Source organism: Dendrobates tinctorius, unplaced genomic scaffold (assembly GCF_039654945.1).
Source record: "Dendrobates tinctorius isolate UK_male_01 unplaced genomic scaffold, ASM3965494v1 ptg000020l, whole genome shotgun sequence".
Taxonomy (NCBI): domain Eukaryota; kingdom Metazoa; phylum Chordata; class Amphibia; order Anura; family Dendrobatidae; genus Dendrobates; species Dendrobates tinctorius.
In genome coordinates, this window is record NW_027361688.1 from 10,170,318 (window position 1) to 10,194,881 (window position 24,564).

At 44.3% G+C, this 24,564-nt stretch overlaps 1 protein-coding gene across 3 annotated transcripts in view; it reads left to right on the forward strand.

Moving 5' to 3' along the window:
* Nucleotides 1-17,986, forward strand: part of FGD4 (FYVE, RhoGEF and PH domain containing 4) — a 118,919-nt gene extending 100,933 nt beyond the window's left edge. For all 3 annotated transcript variants that reach the window (XM_073567645.1, XM_073567644.1, XM_073567646.1), the window contains exons 14-17: nt 910-1,035; nt 12,626-12,769; nt 13,954-14,094; nt 17,122-17,986. In XM_073567645.1, coding sequence (XP_073423746.1) covers nt 910-1,035; nt 12,626-12,769; nt 13,954-14,094; nt 17,122-17,364 — 654 coding nt within the window. In that variant the 3' untranslated portion in view covers nt 17,365-17,986. The remainder of the gene's footprint in view (nt 1-909; nt 1,036-12,625; nt 12,770-13,953; nt 14,095-17,121) is intronic.
* Nucleotides 17,987-24,564: the final 6,578 nt, after the last annotated feature.

Sequence of the window (24,564 nt, forward strand, 5' to 3'; positions counted from 1 at the left end):
AGCTGCACTCACTATTCTGCTGGTGCAGTCACTGTGTACATACATTACATTACTGATCCTGAGTTACATCCTGTATTATACCCCAGAGCTGCACTCACTATTCTGCTGGTGCAGTCAGTGTGCACATACATTACATTACTGATCCTGAGTTACATCCTGTATTATGCTCCAGAGCTGCACTCACTATTCTGCTGGTGCAGTCACTGTGTACATACATTACATTACTGATCCTGAGTTACATCCTGTATTATGCTCCAGAGCTGCACTCACTATTCTGCTGGTGCAGTCACTGTGTACATACATTACATTACTGATCCTGAGTTACATCCTGTATTATACCCCAGAGCTGCACTCACTATTCTGCTGGTGCAGTCAGTGTACGTACATTACATTTCTGATTCTGAGTTACATCCTGTATTATACTCCAGAGCTGCACTCACTATTCTGCTGGTGCAGTCACTGTGTACATACATTACATTACTGATCCTGAGTTACATCCTGTATTATATACTCCAGAGCTGCACTCACTATTCTGCTGGTGCAGTCACTGTGTACATACATTACATTACCGATCCTGAGTTACATCCTGTATTATACTCCAGAGCTGCACTCACTATTCTGCTGGTGCAGTCACTGTGTACATACATTACTGATCCTGAGTTACATCCTGTATTATACTCCAGAGCTGCACTCACTATTCGGCTGGTGCAGTCACTGTGTACATACATTACATTACTGATCCTGAGTTACATCCTGTATTATACCCCAGAGCTGCACTCACTATTCTGCTGGTACAGTCACTGTGTACATACATTACATTATTGATCCTGACTTACAGCTTGTGTTATACTTCAGAGCTGAATTCATAAAGCTTACTTTCAGGTTTTCTTTTCTCTGTCTTTATTTCAGAGTGCTGAACTGGGACTCCGCGCCCCAAAATGGATCCGAGACAATGAGGTGACCATGTGCATGAAATGCAAAGAACAATTTAACGCTTTGACCAGGAGGAGGCATCATTGCCGGGCGTGTGGATGTGTGAGTCATTTCTCTGTTTTAGTCAAGTCGTTTTAGGGGGTTAATATCCCTTGTGGTCTAAAAAATTAATGACCCTGGTGTTAAGGTGTTAAGTAGTAAAAGGGTCAAAGGCGGTAAAGGACTTCATTGCAATCATCTATCCAGGTTCCTGTAGGGTCTTGAATCCAGTTGACAAGTTGCAATGTTTTCTTTTTTTTTTTTTTTTTTTTTTTTTTGAACCATAAAATTTTTATTGAATTTTAACAACAAATTTTTTACATACAGATGATGGGCAGCATTATTCATTTCCATTTTCATTTACATTGTGAATTCAATTTTAATCTTAATCCAGCCGACAATCCATAGCAGTAAATAATTATCTGTATTCTGAATTCTAATTATTAGTATCAGCAACAATATATATCAAAGAACCCCAATGATTATATCTCTATTTCGACACCAAATGGACACACATATCATTATTTCCCTATTCCCATTCATACCTAGAATTGGAGTAAACCAACCATTTCCCCCATGCCACTTCAAACTTGAATCCCCTATCACTGCTGATTGCTATCATCCTCTCCATATTACAATTATGTTGCATCTTGGCCATTATTTCTTGGGCGGTCGGGACCTGTGAACTCTTCCATTTGCTCGCGATGCACACTCTTACTACTGTCAAAAATTGTATAGTTATTAGTACGTCATTGTGATCCATGTCCTCCAGACCAATGGACAACAAGGCAGTTTCTGGTCCCAGTTTCACACTATAACCTAGTATTGAGCTTAATTTCTGTTGTGTATCTGTCCAAACTGGTTGGTTCAGCTCGCAATCCCACCATATGTGGAACAACGAGCCTGGCCGCTTGATACACCTCCAACACGTATCTAAACTTTGAGGGTATATTTTTTTTTTTAAGTGCGCTGGAGTATAATACCATCTGTATAAAATTTTCCTTGATGTTTCCAAATGATTAATACAGTGAGATATTTTTTTGTGTATTTGGAAGGAATATTCCCATTGTTCTTCCCCAAATATTTTTCCCAAATCAATTTCCCATTTCCCCACAAAAGGCAAGGAGTGCGGGTTGCATGTGTCGTTCAAGGCCTCATAAGCCTTTGATATCCCCCCTTTGGTGTCTTTGTTTACCGCAAAAAAATTCTCATAAGAAGAGACCAGCTCCTGCTGTTCTGTTTTCACACTTGATAATAAATGTCTAATTTGAAGGTATTTATAAAAGTCCCTCTTGTTTACTCCAAAAACGCTAACCAGGTCACCAAACGGTCTAAGTTCCAAGGCGTTCTTAATATCTCCTACTTTAATTATTCCTTTGGAAATCCAATCACCCAAGTCTATATTCTGGATTAAATTACCCATAATATCCATTGGAATCTTATGTAATCTTGTGGGGAGTAATTTCTGCCCTAATGACTGCATCATCCAGATATTCGCGCCCGCTCGTATCGTGGGGTGTCGTGGCAATTGCTTTTTTTGGGCCAAACGAAGGTGCCACATATATGAGGCCATAGAGGGGTGCTCCACAATCTGCGCTTCTAATTTAACCCATGCCTTTGGAGAGTTCCCATCCCACCAGCATCTAATTTGATCCAGCATCGTGGCTCGATAGTATGTACGTATACATGGACAACCTAGCCCCCCGTATTTTATTGGCATGAACAAGAATTTCGCCGAAACTCTCGCCCTTCGCTGGTTCCATATATAATTCATTAAAGCTGATTGGAGCTTGTTGAGGGTATGCAGTGGGATTTGAATAGGTAGGTTGCGGAAATAATATAAAATCTGGGGAAGGATCATCATTTTTACCACTGACATTCGGCCCAACCAGGACACCATTGCTTTGGAGAATGATTGTATTTCCTTATGGATATTTTGCAATAAGTGTGCATAATTTGTTTTCCCCAGATCTTTGATCGGGTAGGTTAACTGAATCCCTAGGTATGGGATCGCGTCAACTCTCCAAGTCAGGGGATATTGTTCCATTAGTTTCTGTTTTGTGGCCTGCGGGATACCCATATCAAGAATCAAACATTTACTTAGATTAATTTTGTAATAGCTAACATGGCCGAAAAGGGTAGTTATCCTAAATATATGGGGCAGGGAGACCTCAGGATTCGTGACACACAGTATGATGTCGTCAGCGAATAGACCTATCTTGTTCTCCACAGAGCCCACGTTGATCCCACAAATTTCTTTCTCCATTCTTATCATTTGGGCAAATGGTTCCATCATTAATACGAATATCAGTGGGGAGAGGGGGCACCCCTGTCGTGTTCCATTTGTAATATTAAAACCCGAAGATAGGTATCCATTTGTATATACCTGGGCCGAGGGCCTAGAATACAATGCCATAATGGAGGATAGAATGGGTCCCCCAAAACCAAATTTCTCAAGCGTCCTCTCCATAAATCCCCAGTGGATCCTGTCAAACGCCTTCTCCGCATCCAGCGATAGGAGCAGAGAAGGCGTCCGACCCCCCTCCACCTCAGCGATCAAATCAACAAGGCGTCTGGTTCCGTCGCTGCTTTGTCTATTTTTGACGAATCCGACCTGATCCCAATGGATCAACTCTGGAAGGACGTGCAGGAGCCTTAAAGACATTGCTTTAGCAAATAATTTGACGTCTGTATTCAATAGAGAAATTGGTCTAAAATTTGCCGGGGTGTCTGGGTCCTTTCCTGGCTTTGGCAAGGTAATAATATGGGCGTTCAGCATTTCTGCTGGGAAGGCTTTGTTCTCGGTTGCCTCATTGAACACTCTTACCAAGTACAGGGAAATTAAATTTTTATACTTTTTATAGTAATCGTTTGGCATACCATCTGGTCCTGGGGCTTTATGTGCTTTCAAAGTATCAATAGCTCTATGAATTTCAAGAGTTGTGAATTTTTGGGACAGGGTTTCTTTCTGTGAGGCTGATAGTGTTGGTAAGCTTACTGACTCCAGGAATGTCCCTATTTCTGCATCACTAGGTTGGTGGGTCTGGACATCTCCTTTTAAGTTGTACAAGGCTTCGTAATAATTAGCAAATTCGTTGGCAATTCGCTGAGGATCTATTATTTTCCCCTCATTGGGGCCATTTAGATATGGGATACGGAATTTAGCCGCGCCTATTTTCACCTGTTTGGCCAATAATTTCCCGGATTTATTTCCATGCCAGTAATATTTCATTTAAAGTTTTTTGAGGGCCTTCTCGTATGTGTGTAGATTAAGCTCATGAAGCTGTTGATGTAGAACTGAGATTTCCGCCGCTCTTGTGGGTGAGTAAGACTGTTTATTCATTCTATGTAGTCTTCCCAACTTGGTTTGGATGTCATTTACTGCAGTTTGTGTAGTTCTTTTGTAATGAGAAGCCTGTTTTATAAAATGTCCCCTCAGTACCGCTTTGTGTGCACACCATAGGGTTGTGTCTGATACTTCTCCATTATCATTTTGTATAAAATAATCGTGGATGGATTCTTGCGTTTGTGATGCGTAAGTGGGGTGGTTCAGGACATAGGTGTTAAGCCTCCAAATTGGAGATCTATCTGTTGTGTACTTTTCCTCTATTTCTAGTGTGATAGGAGCGTGGTCGCTCCATGTTATATTTCCTATTTTGACATTTAACACTTGTGGAATTACCGACTTATCAACTAGAAAAAAGTCAATTCTCGTATAGGTGTTATGCGGGTGAGAGAGAAACGTGTAATCTCTTGTGGATGGATTCTTTAGTCTCCTAATGTCGTATAGTTCTTGTATGTGAAGCAGTTTTGTAAGCGGGCTAGGGTTAAGTTTATTCGATCTAGATGTGGAATCCATGTTGGGCCACAACGCCACATTGAAATCCCCAACCAGAATTAGAGAGCCTTTCTTGACTCTAATGGCCTTTACTATTATCTTCTTGATGTGGGTATATTGTCCTTTGTTGGGGGCATATATGGTCACCAACGTATATGGAATATTGTTGATTATACATTGCAATATAATGTATCTTCCATGTGGGTCTGTAATTTGGTTTATTTGGGAAAAGGCCACAGAGTCCCTTATTGCAATCGCCACCCCACCTTTTTTCCTATCTGCCGGCGCCAGGATCACGTGTGGGAATTTTTTATTTTTTAATCTACTTGTGTCTTCAATGTTTAAATGAGTTTCCTGTACACACAGTATGTCTGCGTTGTTCCTCAGTGCTTCTTTCCATAAAGTTGACCGTTTGTATGGGGAATTTAAGCCTTTGGCATTCACTGACATAAATTTAATCACCATCTATAAATTTGGTCAAGATTGCTGTGAGTCTATGCTGAGTATATTTTATCCCCCTTGTTTTGTGTGTACTGGAAAGGTAGATCACTTTAGTGCCATACTCAGATATCACATTATTTCTCATATGATTGTTTTTTGGAATTTGATGTGCGTGTTTTTTCCCTCCTCCCATACGTGGGTCTACATAACATAGTGTCAGACATTCAAACTCATACTCATCTAGGTTACTGGTGCCCACGCCTATCGTGTTTTCAAATTGCTTCACGCCCCCCTTTTCCACCCCTGTAGATCCGACTGGAAAAAGCTGCCACTGTAGATAAAGAAAAAGATAAACACAAAAACAGACAGAAATAACATTCAAACTAAAAACTTTGCTCTCATGAGCACAAAAATGGGGAGCCCGTGCAGGCTGCCTTCCACGGGAATCAGAAACCCAGCAAAAGTCTAGCGAACCAGATGTGACCTGGGTTCTGACATATGACCCCAATAGGAACCGGAAACAAAAAAAAATACCGGGTCCCAAGAAAAACCAAAATTAAAATTAAAACCTTAAAAGGTAATAGAAAATGAGCAATCCGAAAGGTTGCTTGTAAGATCTCGATGTGAAGAAAAAAACAAAACAAAAACCGAAGATCAGAAAATCCTGTTAGGCAATCCATGTCCAAGTCCCGCTAACCATAATCGAGGGGGTCCTGCCATACTTGACCTCCGACTTCTCAGACCCGAACTGTCTTTCCCTAAGAGGGCTTGCCGCTCACAACCTATAGAACCGAAATTCAAAACCATAAGAGTTCTTCTGAAAAACGTCAATTAGCAGAGATCCTTTCCCAGGTTTCCATATCCTGAACTGTGAGATTAAACCAGCTCCTCGTTACATCTTAATCACGCTTTGGACCATTCCTCCACAATTGGTCGTGGTAGTGGGTTTTTCCCTTGGTTGTCCCTAGTATCAGAAGGAAGATTCCATTCCTTGCAAAGGCGTAAGGCTTGCTCCGGATTATTCACCACATGCTTGCGCCCATCTTTTGTTATCACCAGCTTCACTGGGAACCCCCATTTATACGGGGTATTGTGTTCCCTCAGGATCCCTGTGCATGATGAAAATGCTCTCCTGCGTGCTAGGGTAAATGCAGATAGATCCGCATATATAGCTATGTCTTTAAAGCGGTCGGGCAGGGACGGCGGGTTACGAGCAGCCTCCAACACCTTCTCTTTTATATGAAAGAAATGTATTCTGACTATAACATCTCTTGGTATCGGAGACGGTTTGGCTTAGGAAGCCTGTGGGCGCTGTCCATAATCAGATCTAGCTGTGTGGTGTCCGGCAACAGGCATGAGAAATAATCAGTAAGAAATTCTTTGAGGTCTTCTGTTGTAACCGCTTCCGCAATGCCTCTCAGACGGACATTATTGCGTCGAGACCTATCTTCCATATCCGCTATTTTAAGTTTAAGTACATCTATCTCTTCATCTGTGGATACCACCGAGTCCACCACCTCATTGTGCGCTGTGGTCAATTCCGCCATCTTATCTTCTATGTGGGATGTGCGTTCTCCTATAACATTGATGTCCCTCTGCATAGATCTAAGCATGTTCTGCTTGTCCTTTTTGAAGTTAGACATTATTTCAGACATAAGCTGTCTCATAGTGTGCTCAGTGATGGTTCTCCCGCACTAGCTAGTGCAACGCTCTGCTTGTGTTCTGTGGAGCTGCTTGTGGCTTTCAGGCCTCTTCTAGGAGGGGAAGCCTGGGACCGAATTTCATGGTCCTCCCCTTGGTCCCTGTCTTCTTGTGCCGTGGGATCCCCTGAATCCACTCCTATAAAGTCATCCCTGCCCCGTTCAGAGGGGCTGTTCCCCTTATGTCTCCTTTCCTCAATCCCCTGCGGGGTCTCTCCTACCTCTCCTCTCATGCGTGATGTGGCTTTCTGCAATGCCTCCATGCCGCGCTTGTGCTTCCCAGCGCCATTTTGCGCGCCCTCCGCTGCTGGGTAGAACTGAGTGAGTTTGAGGGGACTTTTCCTCCCTCTGCCTCTACTGCTTCGCAATTCTTTCATGGCCCCACGGTCCCTCTGTCTTCCGCTGCCTGACGGGTCTGGAGCCGCTGCTTTAAGTAGCTGTGTGCCACTGTATGGGGTCAATAAGCACCGGAGAAGATCTAATGTGCTTCCTTCTCCATGCGCCGCAGGCCACGCCCCCCCGTTTTCTTTTTTTTAAGCCATTTTGCTGGGATTAATATCCCTGCTGGTCTAGTGTTTCAAACTTTGTTCCTGGTGGATTTTGGAAATTAAAGGGGTTAATATACCTGGTAGCTAAAGGTTGTAAAGGCTTCAATTTCCCTGGTGGTCTAGATTGATGATAGAAATAATGTCCCTTGAGATTGCGGGTTATGAAGACTGTTAAGTATTTGGTGCCCAGCGAGTCACTCAGTTCTTCGGGGTCTTGTGCTGTCTGGCAGCCAGAAGGAGGAGGTTATGTTAAGGGGTTAATATCACTGGCAGTCTAGTGTATTTGTAGAACTAATACCTCTGGTGGTCTAGAGTATTTTTTGAATTAATATGCCTGGTGGTCTAGTGTATTTGTAGAATTAATATCCCTGGTGGTCTAGTGTGTTTGTCAAATTAATATCCCTGGTGGTCTAGTGTGTTTGTAGAATTAATCTCCCTGGTGGTCTAATGTGTTTGTAGAATTAATATCCCTGGTGGTCTAGTGTGTTTGTAGAATTAATATCCCTGGTGGTCTAGTGTATTTGTAGAATTAATATCCCTGGTGGTCTAGTGTGTTTGTAGAATTAATATCCCTGGTGGTCTAATGTGTTTGTAGAATTAATATCCCTGGTGGTCTAGGGTGTTTGTAGAATTAATATCCCTGGTGGTCTAGGGTGTTTGTAGAATTAATATCCCTGGTGGTCTAGGGTGTTTGTAGAATTAATATCCCTGGTGGTCTAGTGTATTTGTAGAATTAATATCTCAGGTGGTTGAATGTATTTGTAGAATTAATATTCCTAATGGTGATCTAATGTGGCTGTGGAAAATTCCTGGTGGTCTAATGTGTTTGTTGTGTTAATATACCTGGTGGTCTTGAGGCAACCATAGTGTATTGAATAACAGATGGGCATATACTTGAATAATTTATATCCCTGGTGGTCTAGTGTATTTGTAGAATTAATATCCCTGGTGGTCTAGTGTGTTTTCTCCTTCGCCTCATTGGGGGACACAGATACTGTGGGTGTATGCTTCTGCCGCTTGGAGGCTGACACTAAGTGAAAAAAAGAGGTTAGCTCCTCCTCCGCCGTATACACCCTCGCCCCTATTGCGGGCGGAAATCAGTTTTTTGCTTAGTGTCCATGGAGGCACACGTCTGTTTTTTTGCTCCAGACTTTTTTCCATGAAGATGTGACAGGGGCAATGGATCCTATTGAAAGGGTCCTATTTCCCCAAACCAACAATGGGCGAGCACGTGCGAGTGTCCCTCCACGTATCCTCTCCCGCGACGTGGGATACGATGCCGGACTTAATCCTGTCCACCCCTAGGTATGGAAACCATGGGCTGTACAGAGGCACAAGACTAGTCTGTGCGGCCCCCACTGCTCCACCAACGCTAGACGGCGGTGCTGCAAGGTGGCGGACGGTCCCTCTCCTCACCCCCTGAAGGCCTTCGATGGAGCAAGGGTGCCTGCACCGTCCTATTTTTCAAGGCCCCCTCACATACCTGAGCTGGGAAGCCGAAGAGGATCGTCAGTGAGGAGAGGGCCTGAGAGGGCTCCTGCGGCGAAGATCCGGGGCTGGAGCCCTTAGCCGGCGGATGCCACCGGCCATTCTTGGCTGAGCGAGCCTGCAGATGGAGAGCGCGGTGCGGACGACCTATAGGACGACCTATTGGTCAAGGACCATTCAAGACGGGCATGCGAGGGAAATGTCAACATCATGCTAGATACTCTTGCCCGCTTAGGGTGGTTGGTCAATGCGAAGAAGTCATCCCTTCTGCCAGCTCAGAGGATTTCCTTCTTAGGAATGGTCTTCGACACTTGCTGAGGGTTGGTGATTCTCCATCAGGAAAAAGCCCTAGCTCTCCGGCAGGGAGTTCGGACTCTTCGCCAACCAGTCCCTAATACCATTCGTTTCGGGATGAGGATTCTAGGAAGGACAGTGGCAGCAATGGAAGCAATACCGTTTGCCCAGTTCCATTTTCGCCCCCTGCAGCACGCTCTCTTGTCAGCCTGAGACAAGAATCCTTTCACGCTCGATCTGCGGTGCCGACTGTCCTCTCAAGTCAGGCAGTCGCTCGGATGGTGGATAACCAGTTCCTCTCTGACCCAGGGGAAACCCTTCCCCCCAGACCATTGGTTGGTGATAACAACCGATGCCAGTCTCCTCGGGGAGCGGTGTTTCGCCACCACACGACCCAGGGACGGTGGTTGCCACAGGAGGCACGCCTCCCGATCAACTTATTGGAGATACGAGCAATTTGGCTGGCTCTGCAGCAGTTTCATCACTTCTTAGCAGGCCGCCCCGTATGGATCCAATCGGACAACACCACGGCGGTAGCTTACATAAATCACCAAGGGGGCACCCGCAGCAGAGCAACCGTGCGCGAGGTGGGGCACGCTCTTCAGTGGTCCGAAGCAAACCACTCGGTGATTTCGGCAGTCCACATATCGGGTGTGGAAAACTGGGCGGCAGACTTTCTCAGCCGGCAGGGTCTTGCGTCCGAAGAGTGGTCACTACATCCCGAGGTCTTCCAGCAGTTTTGTCAACTGTGGGGAACTTCGGATGTGGACCTGATGGTGTCCAGAGTGAACGCCAAGGTGCCCACATATGTCGCCCGGGCCAGGGACCCGCAAGCAATTGCTGTGGATGCGTTGATTCTGCCATGGAACCAGTTCCGCCTCCCATATCTATTTCCCTCACTGCTACTACTCTCGAGAGTCATCAAAAAGATCAAGACGGAAGGGGTTCTGGCGATTCTGCTGGCCCCGGACTGGCCCCGTCGAGCGTGGTACGCAGATCTAATGCAGCTGCTCGCCAACGTTCCTTTGGCGACTGCCAGAGCGCCCAGATCTACTTTCTCAAGGGCCGATTTGCCACCCGAACTCAGGGGCCCTGTGTTTGACGGCATGGCCGTTGAATCTTGGATTCTAACCCAGGCAGGGTTTGGGAGCAAGGTGGTCGCTACAATGATTAGCGCCCGGAAGCCTGCTTCAGCACGAATTTACCACCACACCTGGAAGGTGTTATTTGCTTCGTGTCGAGGCCGGAGTGTTTCTCCACTGAGATTCTCGATTCCCAACATTTTGGCCTTTCTCCAGTCGGGCCTAGACTCGGGCTTGGCCCCTAGTTCCCTCAGGAGACAAATATCGGCCTTATCCGTCCTGTTCCAGTGCAGAATTGCTACCAATTTGCAGGTTAAGACTTTCATCCAGGGAGTCTCCCACTTGGTACCTCCCAATAAGGCGCCTATGGATGCCTGGGACCTTAACCTGGTCCTAAGTGTTCTGCAGGAAGCTCCATTTGAACCACTTCAGGATGTCTCTTGGAGGTATCTTTCCTGGAAGTGGTGTTCCTAGTGGCCATCACTTCTATCAGGCGGGTTTCAGAGCTGGCGGCCCTATCCTGTCGAGCTCCGTTCCTCACTTTCCATAAGGATAAGGTGGTGCTCAGACCAGCCCCTTCTTTTCTGCCGAAAGTCGTGTCCTCATTTCACATTAATGAGGATGTTGTCTTGCCTTCATTTTGTCCAGCACCGGTGCACCGTGTGGAAAAGGCTCTTCACACGTTAGACCTGGTAAGAGCCCTCCGGAAGTACGTGTCGAGGTCGGCACCCTTTCGTCAGTCGAACACGCTGTTCATGCTCCCCAAAGAGTGCAGGAAGGGACTCTCTGCCTCGAAATCGACCATAGCCAGATGGATTCATTTGACTATTCAGGAGTCCTACCGCATTAGAGGCACGCCGATTCCAGCAGGGATTAGAGCGCATTCTACTCAAGCAATGGGCGCCTCTTGGGCGCTTCGGCACCAGGCTTTGACGGAACAGGTTTGCAAGGCAGCAACCTGGTCCAGCCTGCACACATTTGCCAAATATTATAATATCCATACTCAGGCCTCGGCGGATGCAACCCTGGGTAGAAGGATCCTCCAAGCAGCAGTGGCGCACCTTTACACAAGAGGTGCATGTAGCTTGGATCGGTTAGTCAATCTCCCATCCAGGGACTACTTTAGGACGTCCCACAGTATGTGTCCCCCAATGAGGCGAAGGAGAAACAGGGATTTTTGTGATAAACTCACCGTAAAATCCTTTTCTCCGAGACGCTCATTGGGGGACACAGCACCCACCCTATTAGCCAAGTTGGCTTCTATTTTGTTTAATTTATACACATTTATTTGTGTGATATAAGGGTGGTCTTTTTTCTGGACATGTTGTACCTGTATTAAGGCTGATTTTGTTGTCCTCCTACTGCTTTGGCACCAAACTGATTTCCGCCCGCAATAGGGGCGAGGGTGTATACGACGAAGGAGGAGCTAACCTCTTTTTTTCACTTAGTGTCAGCCTCCAAGCGGCAGAAGCATACACCCACAGTATCTGTGTCCCCCAATGAGCGTCTCGGAGAAATTGATTTTACGGTGAGCTTATCACAAAAATTGCTGTTTTAGAATTAATATCCTTGCTGGTTTCGTGTATTTGTAGATTTAAGTAGAGATGTAGAAAATTCCTGGTATTCTAATGTGTTTTTAGAATATTCCTAATGATCCACTGTATTTGTAGAACTAATATCCATGGTGGTCGAGTGTATTTTAATAATTAATATGCTTGGTGGTATAGTGTATTTGTAGAATTAATATCCCTGGTGGTCTAGTGTATTTGTAGAATTTATATCCCTGGTGATATAGTGTATTTGAATAATATCCCTGGTGGTCTAGAGTATTTGTAGAATTAATATCCCTGGTGGTCTAGTGTATTTGAATAATTAATATCCGTGGTGGTCTAGTGTATTTGAATAATTAATATCCCTGGTGGTCTAGTGTATTTGAATAATTAATATCCCTGGTGGTCTAGTGTATTTGTAGATCTAAGGATGGATGTAGAAAATTCCTGGTATTATGTGTTTTTAGAATATCCCTAATGGTCCACTGTATTTGTAGAACTAAAGTTCCTGGTGGTCTAGTGTATTTGTAGAATTAATATCCCTGGTGGTCCACTGTATGTGTAGAGCTAATGTTCCTGGTGGTCTTGAGGTAGTGAAAGTAATAAAATAGTACAGTATGGTTACTGGAGCAGAGCTGGGCTGTTGTTGGTGGCAAATGGACCTATGCTGAAGTCCCAATATCTGATGCAGGTTTTGATTTGTCCCTTTCAGGTGGTTTGTTGGAAATGTTCCGACTACAAAGCTCCTCTTCATTACGACAGCGACAAAATGAACAAAGTGTGTAAGGATTGCTACCATATATTGCGGGGATCTAACGACAGTGAGGAAAAGGAGAAGAAGAGGGGCATACTGGAGGTGAGGACTGACATTTGTGCCGCGACACTACACGCATCCATAAAGGTTCTACCTGTTTGTGAAAGACAACCATGCACCATGATAAAGGATACGATATAAGGTTGTTCATGGGACAACCCCTTTAAGGGAGCCTGTCAGTAGGTTGGACACCTGTAAACTGATGCCCCCGTAGCTGTTGCCATCCCGCTTTTGTAGAGGGTGACCTCGTATATAATTTTGAGTCAATTTTGTAAAAAGTTTATGCGCTATACAAGTTCTATGCAAACTACTTTGCTGGAGTCAGGGAGGCGGAGCCTATTTGCAAAAAAGAAGCCAAGATGGCCACGCCCTTAACTGGCAAAAATGGATCGCTCAACACCCGGAAGAGGGAGTCTATCTGAAATCTTCTTCTGATGGGTCGTATATGGATAAAACCTGAGTGCGCCAAAACTGGAAGACAATGGCGCCTGGGTGGATTTATGATGGGCTTGAGATGACAATAGCCTATATGGCGAGACAGCAAACAAAGCATAGTAGGGTAGGTTTAGGGCATGACTACCTTGATTCTTCTGCTGAGCGGCTCCGCCCCCCCTGGACTCCGACAGGGTAATTTCCATACATCACAAAAGCTGGAACCAGAAAACAACGGCGCCTGGGTGGATTTATGATGGGCTTGAGATGACAATACCCTATAGTGCGGGACTGCAAACAAAACATAGTAGGGTAGGTTTAGGGCATGACTACCTTGACTCTTCTGCTGAGCGGCTCTGCCCCCTGGACTCCGACAGGGTAGTTTCCATACAGCACAAAAGCAGGAACCAGAAGACAACGGCGCCTGGGTGGATTTATGATGGGCTTGAGATGACCTTACACCTTAAATTTGGGGACATCAATCAAGACACAGTAGGGTAGATTTAGGTCATGACTACCTTGACTCTTCTGTTGAGTTGCTCCTCCCCCTTGACTCTGACAGGATAACTTCCATACAGCGCATGCACAATTCCAACGACTATTTTTTTTTTAAAATCCTGATCCTAAAATTAACTATTTAGGAGGCAAAAAAGCAGCCGATAAATAACTGACCCCATTGACCCCCTAAAATTTTTAATCATTACTGTGTTTTTTTTTCGTTTCCACAATTTTATTTTATTTTTTTCTCAGCCTTTATGGTATCTTTTTTTTTTTTTTTCTTTTACTTTTGTCAGATTGAATCGGCGGAAGTCTCGGGAAACAGCGTAATCTGCAGTTTCCTCCAGTATAATGAAAAGTCGAAGCCTTGGCAGAAGGTCTGGTGTGTGATCCCGAAACAAGAGGCGCTAGTGTTGTACATGTACGGAGCGCCGCAGGTAAGACAAGCGCGCGGCACCAGCTGATCATCCAGTGATCTGCATGGAAACGCAGCAGCAAGTGTTTAATTCTGCTGCAGTGCCACCTTCAGGTGAAATGAAGAATTTACAAGGTGCTCAATTAAATGAAGGCTCTGTCTGTGTAATGCACTGACATGGCCGTTCCTCTGTAAATTATAGAGTTTTTGTAGCTGCTCTCTGCCCTGGCACCTGCCATCACTATTATGCACAATTTTCAACATTTATTGTGTTTCTGTCGTCTAAATTTTTATTTCATAAATCAATAGTACACACGGAAATAAGCAACTTTGTAATGTATCTTATTACAGAAATCCGCTTCTTTCTCCTCCTGGACTAATCTTTCACTTTCAATTCAGGATTAAAATCTTTCTTCAAATAAGACAAAATGTCCCCATTAATGAGAAAGGAGATCGCAGTTGGTGGCTTTAAACTTCTATGAAGGGGAGGAGCTAGAGGCCGACAGACATTCTAGGGAGGAGCTACAGGCAGACACAGACATTCTAGGGAGGAGCTAGAGGCAGATACAGACATTCTAAGGAGGAGCTAGAGGCCGACACAGACATTCTAGGGAGGAGCTAGAGGCCGACAGACATTCTAGGGAGGAGCTAGAGGCCGACACAGACATTCTAGGGAGGAGCTAGAGGCCGACACAGACATTCTAGGGAGGAGCTAGAAGCAGATATAGACATTTTAGGGAGGAGCTAGAAGCAGATACAGACATTCTAAGGAGGAGCTAGAGGCCAACACAGACATTCTAGGGAGGAGCTAGAGGCCGACAGACATTCTAGGGAGGAGCTAGAGGCCGACACAGACATTCTAGGGAGGAGCTAGAGGCCGACACAGACATTCTAGGGAGGAGCTAGAAGCAGATATAGACATTTTAGGGAGGAGCTAGAAGCAGATATAGACATTCTAGGGAGGAGCTAGAGGCCAACAAAGACATTCTAGGGAGGAGCTAGAGGCAGACACAGACATTCTAGGGAGAAGCTAGAGGCAGACGCGGACATGCTAGGGAGAAGCTAGAGGTGACAGACATTGTAGGGGGGAGCTAGAGGCAGACACAGACATTCTAGGGAGTAGCTAGAGGCAGACACAGACATTCTAGAGAGGAGATAGAGGGAGATACAGATATTCTAGGGAGGAGCTAGTGGCAGACGCAGACATTTTAGGGAGGAGCTAGAGGCAGACGCAGACATTCTAGGGAGGAGCTAAAGGCAGACACAGACATTCTAGGGAGGAGCAAGAGGCAGACACAGACATTCTAGGGAGGAGCAAGAGGCAGACACAGACATTCTAGGGAGGAGCAAGAGGCAGACACAGACATTCTAGGGAGGAGCAAGAGGCAGATACAGATATTCTAGGGAGGAGCTAAAGGCAGACACAGACATTCTAGGGAGGAGCTAGAGGAAGACAGACATTCTAGGGAGGAGCTAGAGGCAGACACAGACATTCTAGGGAGGAGCTAGAGGCAGACACAGACATTCTACTGCAAGTTCTCTTGAAATGATAGTTACAGTTCTTCATAGTGGGTGATTTTAAAAATTCTGTGTAGAACTGTAAGGCTATGTGCCCACGTAGCATTTTAAAACGCACACTAAAAACCAGACTCCTTCCCAGAAATCGCGTTTTTTTCTGCGCAATTTTACCGCGATTGTGTTCGCGATTTTGACGCGATTTTCTCAAGCACTTTCCAAGCGATTTGAAGCATCGCTTGGAAAGTGATTGACAGGTTGGTCACACTCATCAAACATAGTGTTTGACAAGTGTGACCAGCTTTTTACTATTGAGGCTGCCTATGCGGCATCAATAGTAAAAGATAAAATGTTAAAAATGATTAAAAAATAAAAAATCGGGGTATATTTACCTTCCGGCATCCCGCGCTGTCATCCCGGGCCTCAGCGTTCCCAGCGATGCCTTGTGAGACCTGTGATGACGGTTGGTCTCACGTTACTATAGACCACTAGAGTCACGCGAGACTACGTCATCACAGGACCTTGCCGCAAGACATTACTGGGAACGCTGAGGCCCGGGATGACAGCGCGGGATGCCGGAAGGTAAATATACCCCGATTTTTTTATTTTTTAATCATTTTTACAGGGGTATGGTACCCAGGGCCTGGAGGACAGTCTCCTCTCCTCCACACCGTGGGTACTATCCGCACATGAGACGCTTAACTTCCCGCATGGTGGGCATAGCCACATGCGGGAAGTCAGCGATTCTCATGCATTCCTATGGGTGTGGAATCGCGGCAATTCTTTGCGATTCCGCACAAAAGAATGAGCATGCTGCGATTTTTTTCCGCGATGCGTTTCCGCCGCGGAAAAAAGCGCAGCATTAGCACAGCATGTGCAGAATGCCATAGGAATGCATGGGGGGCATTTTGTACACGATTTTTAAACATTTTTGCGCCGAAAATCGCGGCAAAAAAACGCTTAAAAATCGCATCGTGGGCACACAGCCTGACTGTGGTTTTAGGAGAACTTGAAGTAGAATGTCTGTGTCGGCCTCTAGCTCCTCCCTAGAATGTCTGTGTCGGCCTCTAGCTCCTCCCTAGAATGTCTGTCTGCCTCTAGCTCCTCCCTAGAATGTCTGTCTGCCTCTAGCTCCTCCCTAGAATGACTGTCAGCTTCTAGCTCCTCCCCTTCATAGAATTTTAAAACGACCTGTCATCATCTTCCTCCTAACTCTGGAATCTTCACTCAATACAGATTTTAGCCCTGATTTGAAGGATTAGTCCAGGAGGAGAAAGCAGATTTCTCCAATAAGATATATTACAAATTTGCTTATTTTTATATGTACTATTGATTTATGAAATAAAATTACAATGACTGTTTCACTTTAATTTGCCAAAATCCTGATATTTAGGCCCTGCGACTCTACCTCGGACCAGGAGCCCTCTTTTTTAATTTGTGTTTTAGAACTGTCCTACTAAGATTAGAACTGTTCATTGTAGAACGGAAATGTTAGGAAATATGGTGAACCTTACTTGTAATTGTTGTTTTTAAGGATGTCAAAGCTCAAGCCACCATTCCGCTCTTGGGCTACATTGTTGACGAGTCTCCCCGCGGAGTAGACATGCCCTACAGCTTTAGGCTATCTCAGTCTAAATCTGTCCACGGCTTCTCGGCAGACAGTGAAGAACTCAAGCAGAGGTGGCTTAAAATTATCAGCCTGGCAGTGGTGGGAGAGACGCTGGATGATCGGGAGGAAAACGGTGCCACAGATGGACAATCGGAACCTTCTTCGTAGTCCTTTTTTGGAGAGCTTCCAATGAAATAAGACCACAAGGCTAAGAAAGTAGGATAAGCCAATCTTGGTTTACAGATCTGACTACTGACCTGTGATCAATCAGATTTAGCTTCTTGGGTCAAACTTTTCATTCAGTGCCAATCGTAAGAATCCATAGATGTGAAACATGGCGGCATAGATGTTTGGTGGACATGTAGTCTTGACCGGTGGTTTCGGTCAAGCTTTTACCAAAAGGAGGTATCACTACATGGTGACATAGTTTGGTCCATTTAGGGACACCCAATTGGGGATCCATAAGGACGAGGAACCTCTGAGGGCTTCGATGTGAACTTCCAGATAACGTTCTGGGATCTCAGTCACTTCATTAATAATTGCACAATCTGCTAGAAGATGACATCGTAATGTTATTCCGCAAAGTTTATTCATCAAGCTCGGGACGTGAAGATTAAAAAAGGCACAATGGTTCGATAGAGAAAGCACATGAAAGACTAAGAAGTGAGGTCTACAGTCCCCCGAAAGTCCTGCATAAAATAATCGTAAATGGAGAAGTCACTGATTTCTGGACTTTTTATTTGCACTCAGATTTTTATTTATTAATTAAATATTGCCCTTTGTAATACTACATGGCGATTGTCGTCCTGCTGAAGTTAAGATGAATAGTGTTCTCCTTTAGTCACTATTTAAAGTGACAAATTTACTACTGAAAATAGGGCTACGGCCTTGTAGATCCTGATTCAACAATAAAAAGGACACCTGTCTTGTAGAAATCCGATGTGCTAATGCTGAGAAATCAAGTTTTAAAGTGTGGAAGTGTAGTGAGGGCGTGTCCACAAACTCAGACTACATGGACACGCCTCCCCCAGGCACTTCCTTATAAGTGGCTTTAAAGCTTGATTTCTCAACGCTGGTACGTCGGATTACTACAAGACGGATATCGTTTTTATTGTTACATTAGGACCTACACAGCCATACCACTAGGTTCAGTAGCAAAATCGTCCTGTCGTGTCCCTTTAAGTCCAATTTCCAGCTCTTAATTCTTTTTCTAACATATCTCTATAGTGTTAAACGCTCTTGTATATCTAATACAGAGTTCCTAATACCATGCAGAGAGAAAACCTTGAATGATAACATTTTGGCTTCCTTCAGCCACCACTAGAGGGTGCTCAGTGCATACTGTCTTATCATAGAGCTCAATGATTAACCAGTATACAGTAAAACTCCCTCTAGTGGTGACTGCAGGCAAACACAATGAAAATATGTAACTCTAGCATGGGATTTGGAGCAGAAAAAACGTTGAAGTCACTGCTATAAAGATATATTAAGGAATGGATTAACACAGAATTTGAGGTCTAGACTTTAAATGCTACGAGTTCCCCTTTGAGTAATCTGTCGGGGTTCCCCGCTCAGACCCCATCAACGTGATTGAAATTTAGGTGGAGTTCCCCTTTAAGTGTATTTATTTTTTCACATACATCTTAGTTTCTATTTGCCTCATATATGTATTTGTGGTTTTTTTTTTTCTTTTCTTTTTTATTAGTTTTCTATTTTTTTTGCATGGTCTCTGCACACCCTGGGGTGCGGAGGGGGGCAATCTTTTTGTTATTTGAAGTGCCTTAGTGATATCGTTGGTCCTATGCTTCGCTTACAATAGCTGGTCACATTCAATTTTAATAGTGGCCAGTTCCTAATCAGTTAAAGGGTTTGTCCAAGAGGAAAAAAAAATTTTTGTTTAAAGGGTTTGGGGTGGTTTAAAAAAAGTGAAAGCATAAAAGACGAAAAGTGTTCTGTATCTTACCCGGTCCCTGATACTTTTTTTTTTTTTTTGGTCCCATCTCCATAGCCAGTAAATTTAAAAAAAAATCCCCGCTCAGGTTCAGCATCGATTTTTTTTTTTTTTTTTTTTTTTTTTTTTTTTTTTTTTTTATAGACCTTTTCAAGAAATTTTTCTTCTTTGACCATTTCCCAATTATCACCAGGATCATACATATTAGAGAGGCTGGCCACTTAGGAAACAGCTCTTGGACCTGAGCAGGACTTTCCTGTTTGAAGGGATCCTGCCACCTCGACGCGCAGTTTTTATTTGTGTGTTTGCTGGGACCTCCATATGTAAATATATATATTTTACTCAAAAGCACAAACCCAATTACTTTTAATTCTGGAAATTAGTTTACGATCATCATCAATCGCGTTGGATCGCATCCTAAAAATTATCATTGCTCGGCAGCACTTCTAATGCTGTAAAAGGAGATGTGCTGCCGAGAAAGAGCAAACGATCCTTCCGATGAAAGCTGCTACAAAAAAAAACAAACTTCTGTATGTAACTGAGCGCAGATCATGTTCTATCGACCGTGTAAAAGGATCCTAAATCCTGAGCTTTGGCCTTTACATGGTAACATAGTTGCACCATCAATGGCATATGTTCTGTGAGGTGCTTTTACATATTTTGTGTTGCGACCCATAAAGTGGCTCTGTAGACTTTAATGTCTCTTTATAGTCATTGTGGCGCAATGTACTTAGGACTCATCTGATAAAATAGGATTAGATGTGGCCGGTGGAAGGCAGTTTTGGCAGCGTCAATCTGAGAATATATTGCTGTGCTGAAAAACCCATAATAAACCTGCCTGCGATTGGGTGTGCCCACATTGCATTCCACTGGGTGCTCTCAGGATGCATAAAAATGTAGATTTGCACTGGGTTAAACTAATAATTTGGGCACTGGACCCCTCAGTCAGTTACAATCCTCGTTTAAAGGGGCTTTCTGGGACTTTTCAAAAGTTGCTATGGATAAGGCAGTGTTCTAAAATGTAGATCGTACAGTAATCCAGCGCGGCTACTCCGGTGCTATCAATTCGGCATTGATGACATCACATCATTCATGTGGTTGCTGGAACCAATCGCTCCTCATGTGTCCGGTATAATTATATGCAAATGTAATCACTGAAGTGATTGGCTGCAGCGGTCAAATGATTAGATTAGACGTCATCACTACAAGACAGGTAGAGACTCTGAGCGGCAGATGATAGAAGGGATAAATAATAGCCATTTTTTATAAATGTGATTCTCTTTGCAAAAACCCCTAGAAAATAATGCAACTTTACAATCAGTCTTGATTTAAGAGGACCTTTCACTTAACATAAATGTTTACCTGGTGCAAATGCCGCCGTTCTCCCGAGTCCGGCGCTGTTTTTCTTTCGTTCCTGCGCCTCTCCGTTCCTGAGATACGGCCCCATCTTCTTGGTATGTAAATCTAGTCTTGTTAGGAAAGTAGGTGTGGTAGTCCAGGACACGCCCACAAAAGTTGAGGACCACGCCCACTTTGATATTTTAAAAAAAGTTCATTTATATACAAAAAAAAGAGTGGGCCATATCTCCGGAACGGAGAGGCGCAGAAACAAAAGAAAAACATCGCCAGATTCAGGAGAACAGCGGCATTTACGCCAAGTAAATATTTATTTTAAGTGAGAGGTCCTTTTAAATCAATAAAGTCGTATTCTTTTCAAGGTTTTTACAAAAAGTATTTCATAAAATAAGTCTATAAGTCACACCTTGAATCCTCCGTCGCTCCAGGTGTCCCTGCTTGTTTTGTAGTGATGATAACACATTAATATGGGTCCAGTATGCAGCTCCGATGCAGAGCAATGTGTCTCCATAGCTATAGATGGATGCATCACTTTCATCGATTCTAAAAGGCTTTGCTTGGCAGACACAATCTGTACTAAGTGCCAATGTAAAACTCACAAGTGATGACCTTACTTGCCACAGTGTAGTAACCGCTCAGACCTCATTCCATTCCCTTTTGATTTTACAGGGTTTGCCGATTACGGTGCCTTAGTTAGCAATACGTATTTTGAGAAAAATCTGATTAGTAAAGCAGAATGAAATGATCAACACCACGGTGTCGATCTGCAGCGGAAAGCCGAGTCTGTGGGTTTTGGGAGCCCCTCTTGATCGCTCAGGCATGCAGCCTGTGGGTCCGTACACTCTAAGCGTTTCTGCCTTTGTCTTAGGACCCGAACCTCAGGCCACAATAAGCAAAAAAAAAACACTTGACTTGAATTCAATGGCATTAAGATGGCAAGCAACCATGACCGTACCCTAAGAATGAGGTACCTTTTTACCTAATGCACTATTAATCAGATTTACATAACAGTAACTTTAACTGTAGAATCCCTTTAAGATGCAATCATAACACTTTAGTCAAAGGATATCAGGGTGACCATACATAGGAAATTGTGTTGAGTGCCCATGGGCAATCTCTAACCCTTAAAGCAATAGCAAAGCACAAAGGGTGTAATCTTTACCTCTAAAATGAGAGTCCACTTCATAACACGACTTTTAGGGCCAAAATTCTGAGCTGATTGAAGTCTTAAAATCTAACAATCGGAGCTCCAAATCCCCTGCAAAAATAGATTTAAAAAGATAACACTGTGGATTCCTGTAGTCACCACTAGAGGGAACTTGCTGCATACAGTGTTATCATTGACTTCTATGTATAATCTGTATACAGTGAGCTCAGAAGCTCCCTCTAGTGGTGGCTGCCGGCACACAGGATATTGTAATTTACCTTCTATGTCGTGGGCAGGGGATTTGGATCTCTGTGTCGCAAAAATAAGCTTCTTATAATGTCGATATTAATGAGTGAGAGGATTGTAGACAATGAAGATTTGGGAATCTGTAAATATTTCCTGTAATATATGTATATTTGGGCACGTAAGAGTGGGAGAGCTGATGTACAAGAAAACGAGACGCACTTTAATTACTGTAAAATAGCTGCAAATTTGTATTCTGTAAAAGAAAAAAAAATCCTCAGATCTCATAAATGTTGTATTGGTAAAGACTCTTTGGCTATGATGAGAAATAAAATCCCTATAGCTGGTCACTTCAGTGTGCCGGGTATTTATTTTTATTCCTTTTTTTTATTTAAATTTTTGAATTTTAAGAAATGTATGTTTTTTGTTTTTTTTTTATTTCTCAGCGTCAATTGTGGTTTTACTATAAAGCTGGAGGCAGGTAACAATGACAATTCATATGACAACAGCTTCAGCTCCCTCCTCCTCCACCCTGCACCTCACGGAGCACGCTCCTCTTATAGGAGACGATAGGCACAGGGGTCAGAGTTGATGGTAAGGTTTCTATAGTTTTTTCTACTGGTGTGAGCGGGCTCCATGGATCGGAATTGACAGGCTGTCGATCAGATTGAGATCTGGGGAAATAGGGGGTCCCAAGTCATCTCCATTATCAGGTTGTTCCTGAGCAACCATGATCCTGCTGGGTGTGACACCGTCGCCATGAGGGGGGGTTCCTGGTTTGTACAGTGTTAGGTAGATGTCACATCCACATGATGCGAAGACACAAGGTTTCCAGCAGAATATTGCACCATTGCACTGCCTCTGCTGGCTCAACTTCTCCCCATCCTGGTGCCATTTCTACCCAGCTGTCCACGTGATGGAAAACATGATTCATCAAACCAGTCGCCTTCTTCCATCTATCCATGGTTCAGCTCTGATGCCCATGTGCCCATTGTTGGCACCTGGGTGGTGGACAGAGGTTAGAATGGATGCTGCAACCAGCATACAGCAAACTGCAGTGCGCTCTGTGTCCTGACGCCTTTCTATCATAGCTGAGATGCTCTGCGTTTCCTGATTCCTTTCTATCATAGCTGCGATGCTCTGCGTGTCCTCATTCCTTTCTATCAAAGCTGCAATGCTCTGCGTGTCCTGATTCCTTCCTATCACAGCTGCAATGCTCTGCGTGTCCTGATTCCTATCATAGCTGCAATGCTCTGCATGTCCTGATTCCTATCATAGCTGCGATGCTCTGGGTGTCCTGACTCCTTTCTATCACAGCTGCAATGCTCTGTGTCCTGATTCCTTTCTATCATAGCTGCGATGCTCTGCGTTTCCTGATTCCTTTCTATCATAGCTGCGATGCTCTGCGTGTCCTCATTCCTTTCTATCAAAGCTGCAATGCTCTGCGTGTCTTGATTCCTTTCTATCACAGCTGCAATGCTCTGCGTGTCCTGATTCCTATCATAGCTGCGATGCTCTGGGTGTCCTGATTCCTTTCTATCATAGCTGCGATGCTCTGCGTGTCCTCATTCATTTCTATCATAGCTGCGATGCTCAGGGTGTCCTGATTCCTCTTTATCATAGCTGCGATGCTCTGCGAGTCCTGACACCTTTCTATCATAGCCGCGATGCTCTGCGTTTCCTGATTCCTTTCTATCATAGCTGTGATGCTCTGCATGTCCTGACTCCTTTCTATCATAGCCGCGATGCTCTGCGTTTCCTGATTCCTTTCTATCATAGCTGCGATGCTCTGCGTGTCCTCATTCATTTCTATCATAGCTGCGATGCTCAGGGTGTCCTGATTCCTCTTTATCATAGCTGCGATGCTCTGCGTGTCCTGACTCCTTTCTATCATAGCTGTGATGCTCTGCGTGTCCTGACTCCTTTCTATCACAGCTGCAATGCTCTGTGTCCTGACTCCTTTCTATCATAGCTGCGATGCTCTGGGTGTCCTGACTCCTTTCTATCACAGCTGCAATGCTCTGTGTCCTGATTCCTTTCTATCATAGCTGCGATGCTCTGCGTTTCCTGATTCCTTTCTATGATAGCTGCGATGCTCTGCGTGTCCTCATTCCTTTCTATCAAAGCTGCAATGCTCTGCGTGTCCTGATTCCTTTCTATCACAGCTGCAATGCTCTGCGTGTCCTGATTCCTATCATAGCTGCATTGCTCTGCGTGTCCTGATTCCTATCATAGCTGCGATGCTCTGGGTGTCCTGACTCCTTTCTATCACAGCTGCAATGCTCTGTGTCCTGATTCCTTTCTGTCATAGCCGCGATGCTCTGCGTTTCCTGATTCCTTTCTATCATAGCTGTGATGCTCTGCGTGTCCTCATTCCTTTCTATCATAGCTGCGATGCTCAGGGTGTCCTGATTCCTCTTTATCATAGCTGCGATGCTCTGCGTGTCCTGACTCCTTTCTATCATAGCTGTGATGCTCTGCGTGTCCTGACTCCTTTCTATCACAGCTGCAATGCTCTGTGTCCTGACTCCTTTCTATCATGAACACATACTCTGGGCATGCAGTCAATATCCATAGTAATGAAGAGAAAATTTAAATAAAACCAATAACCCTTTATCAGAAAAATGGATAAAACTTAGTATTGAAATTATAACAGAGTGCCCAGTCAGGG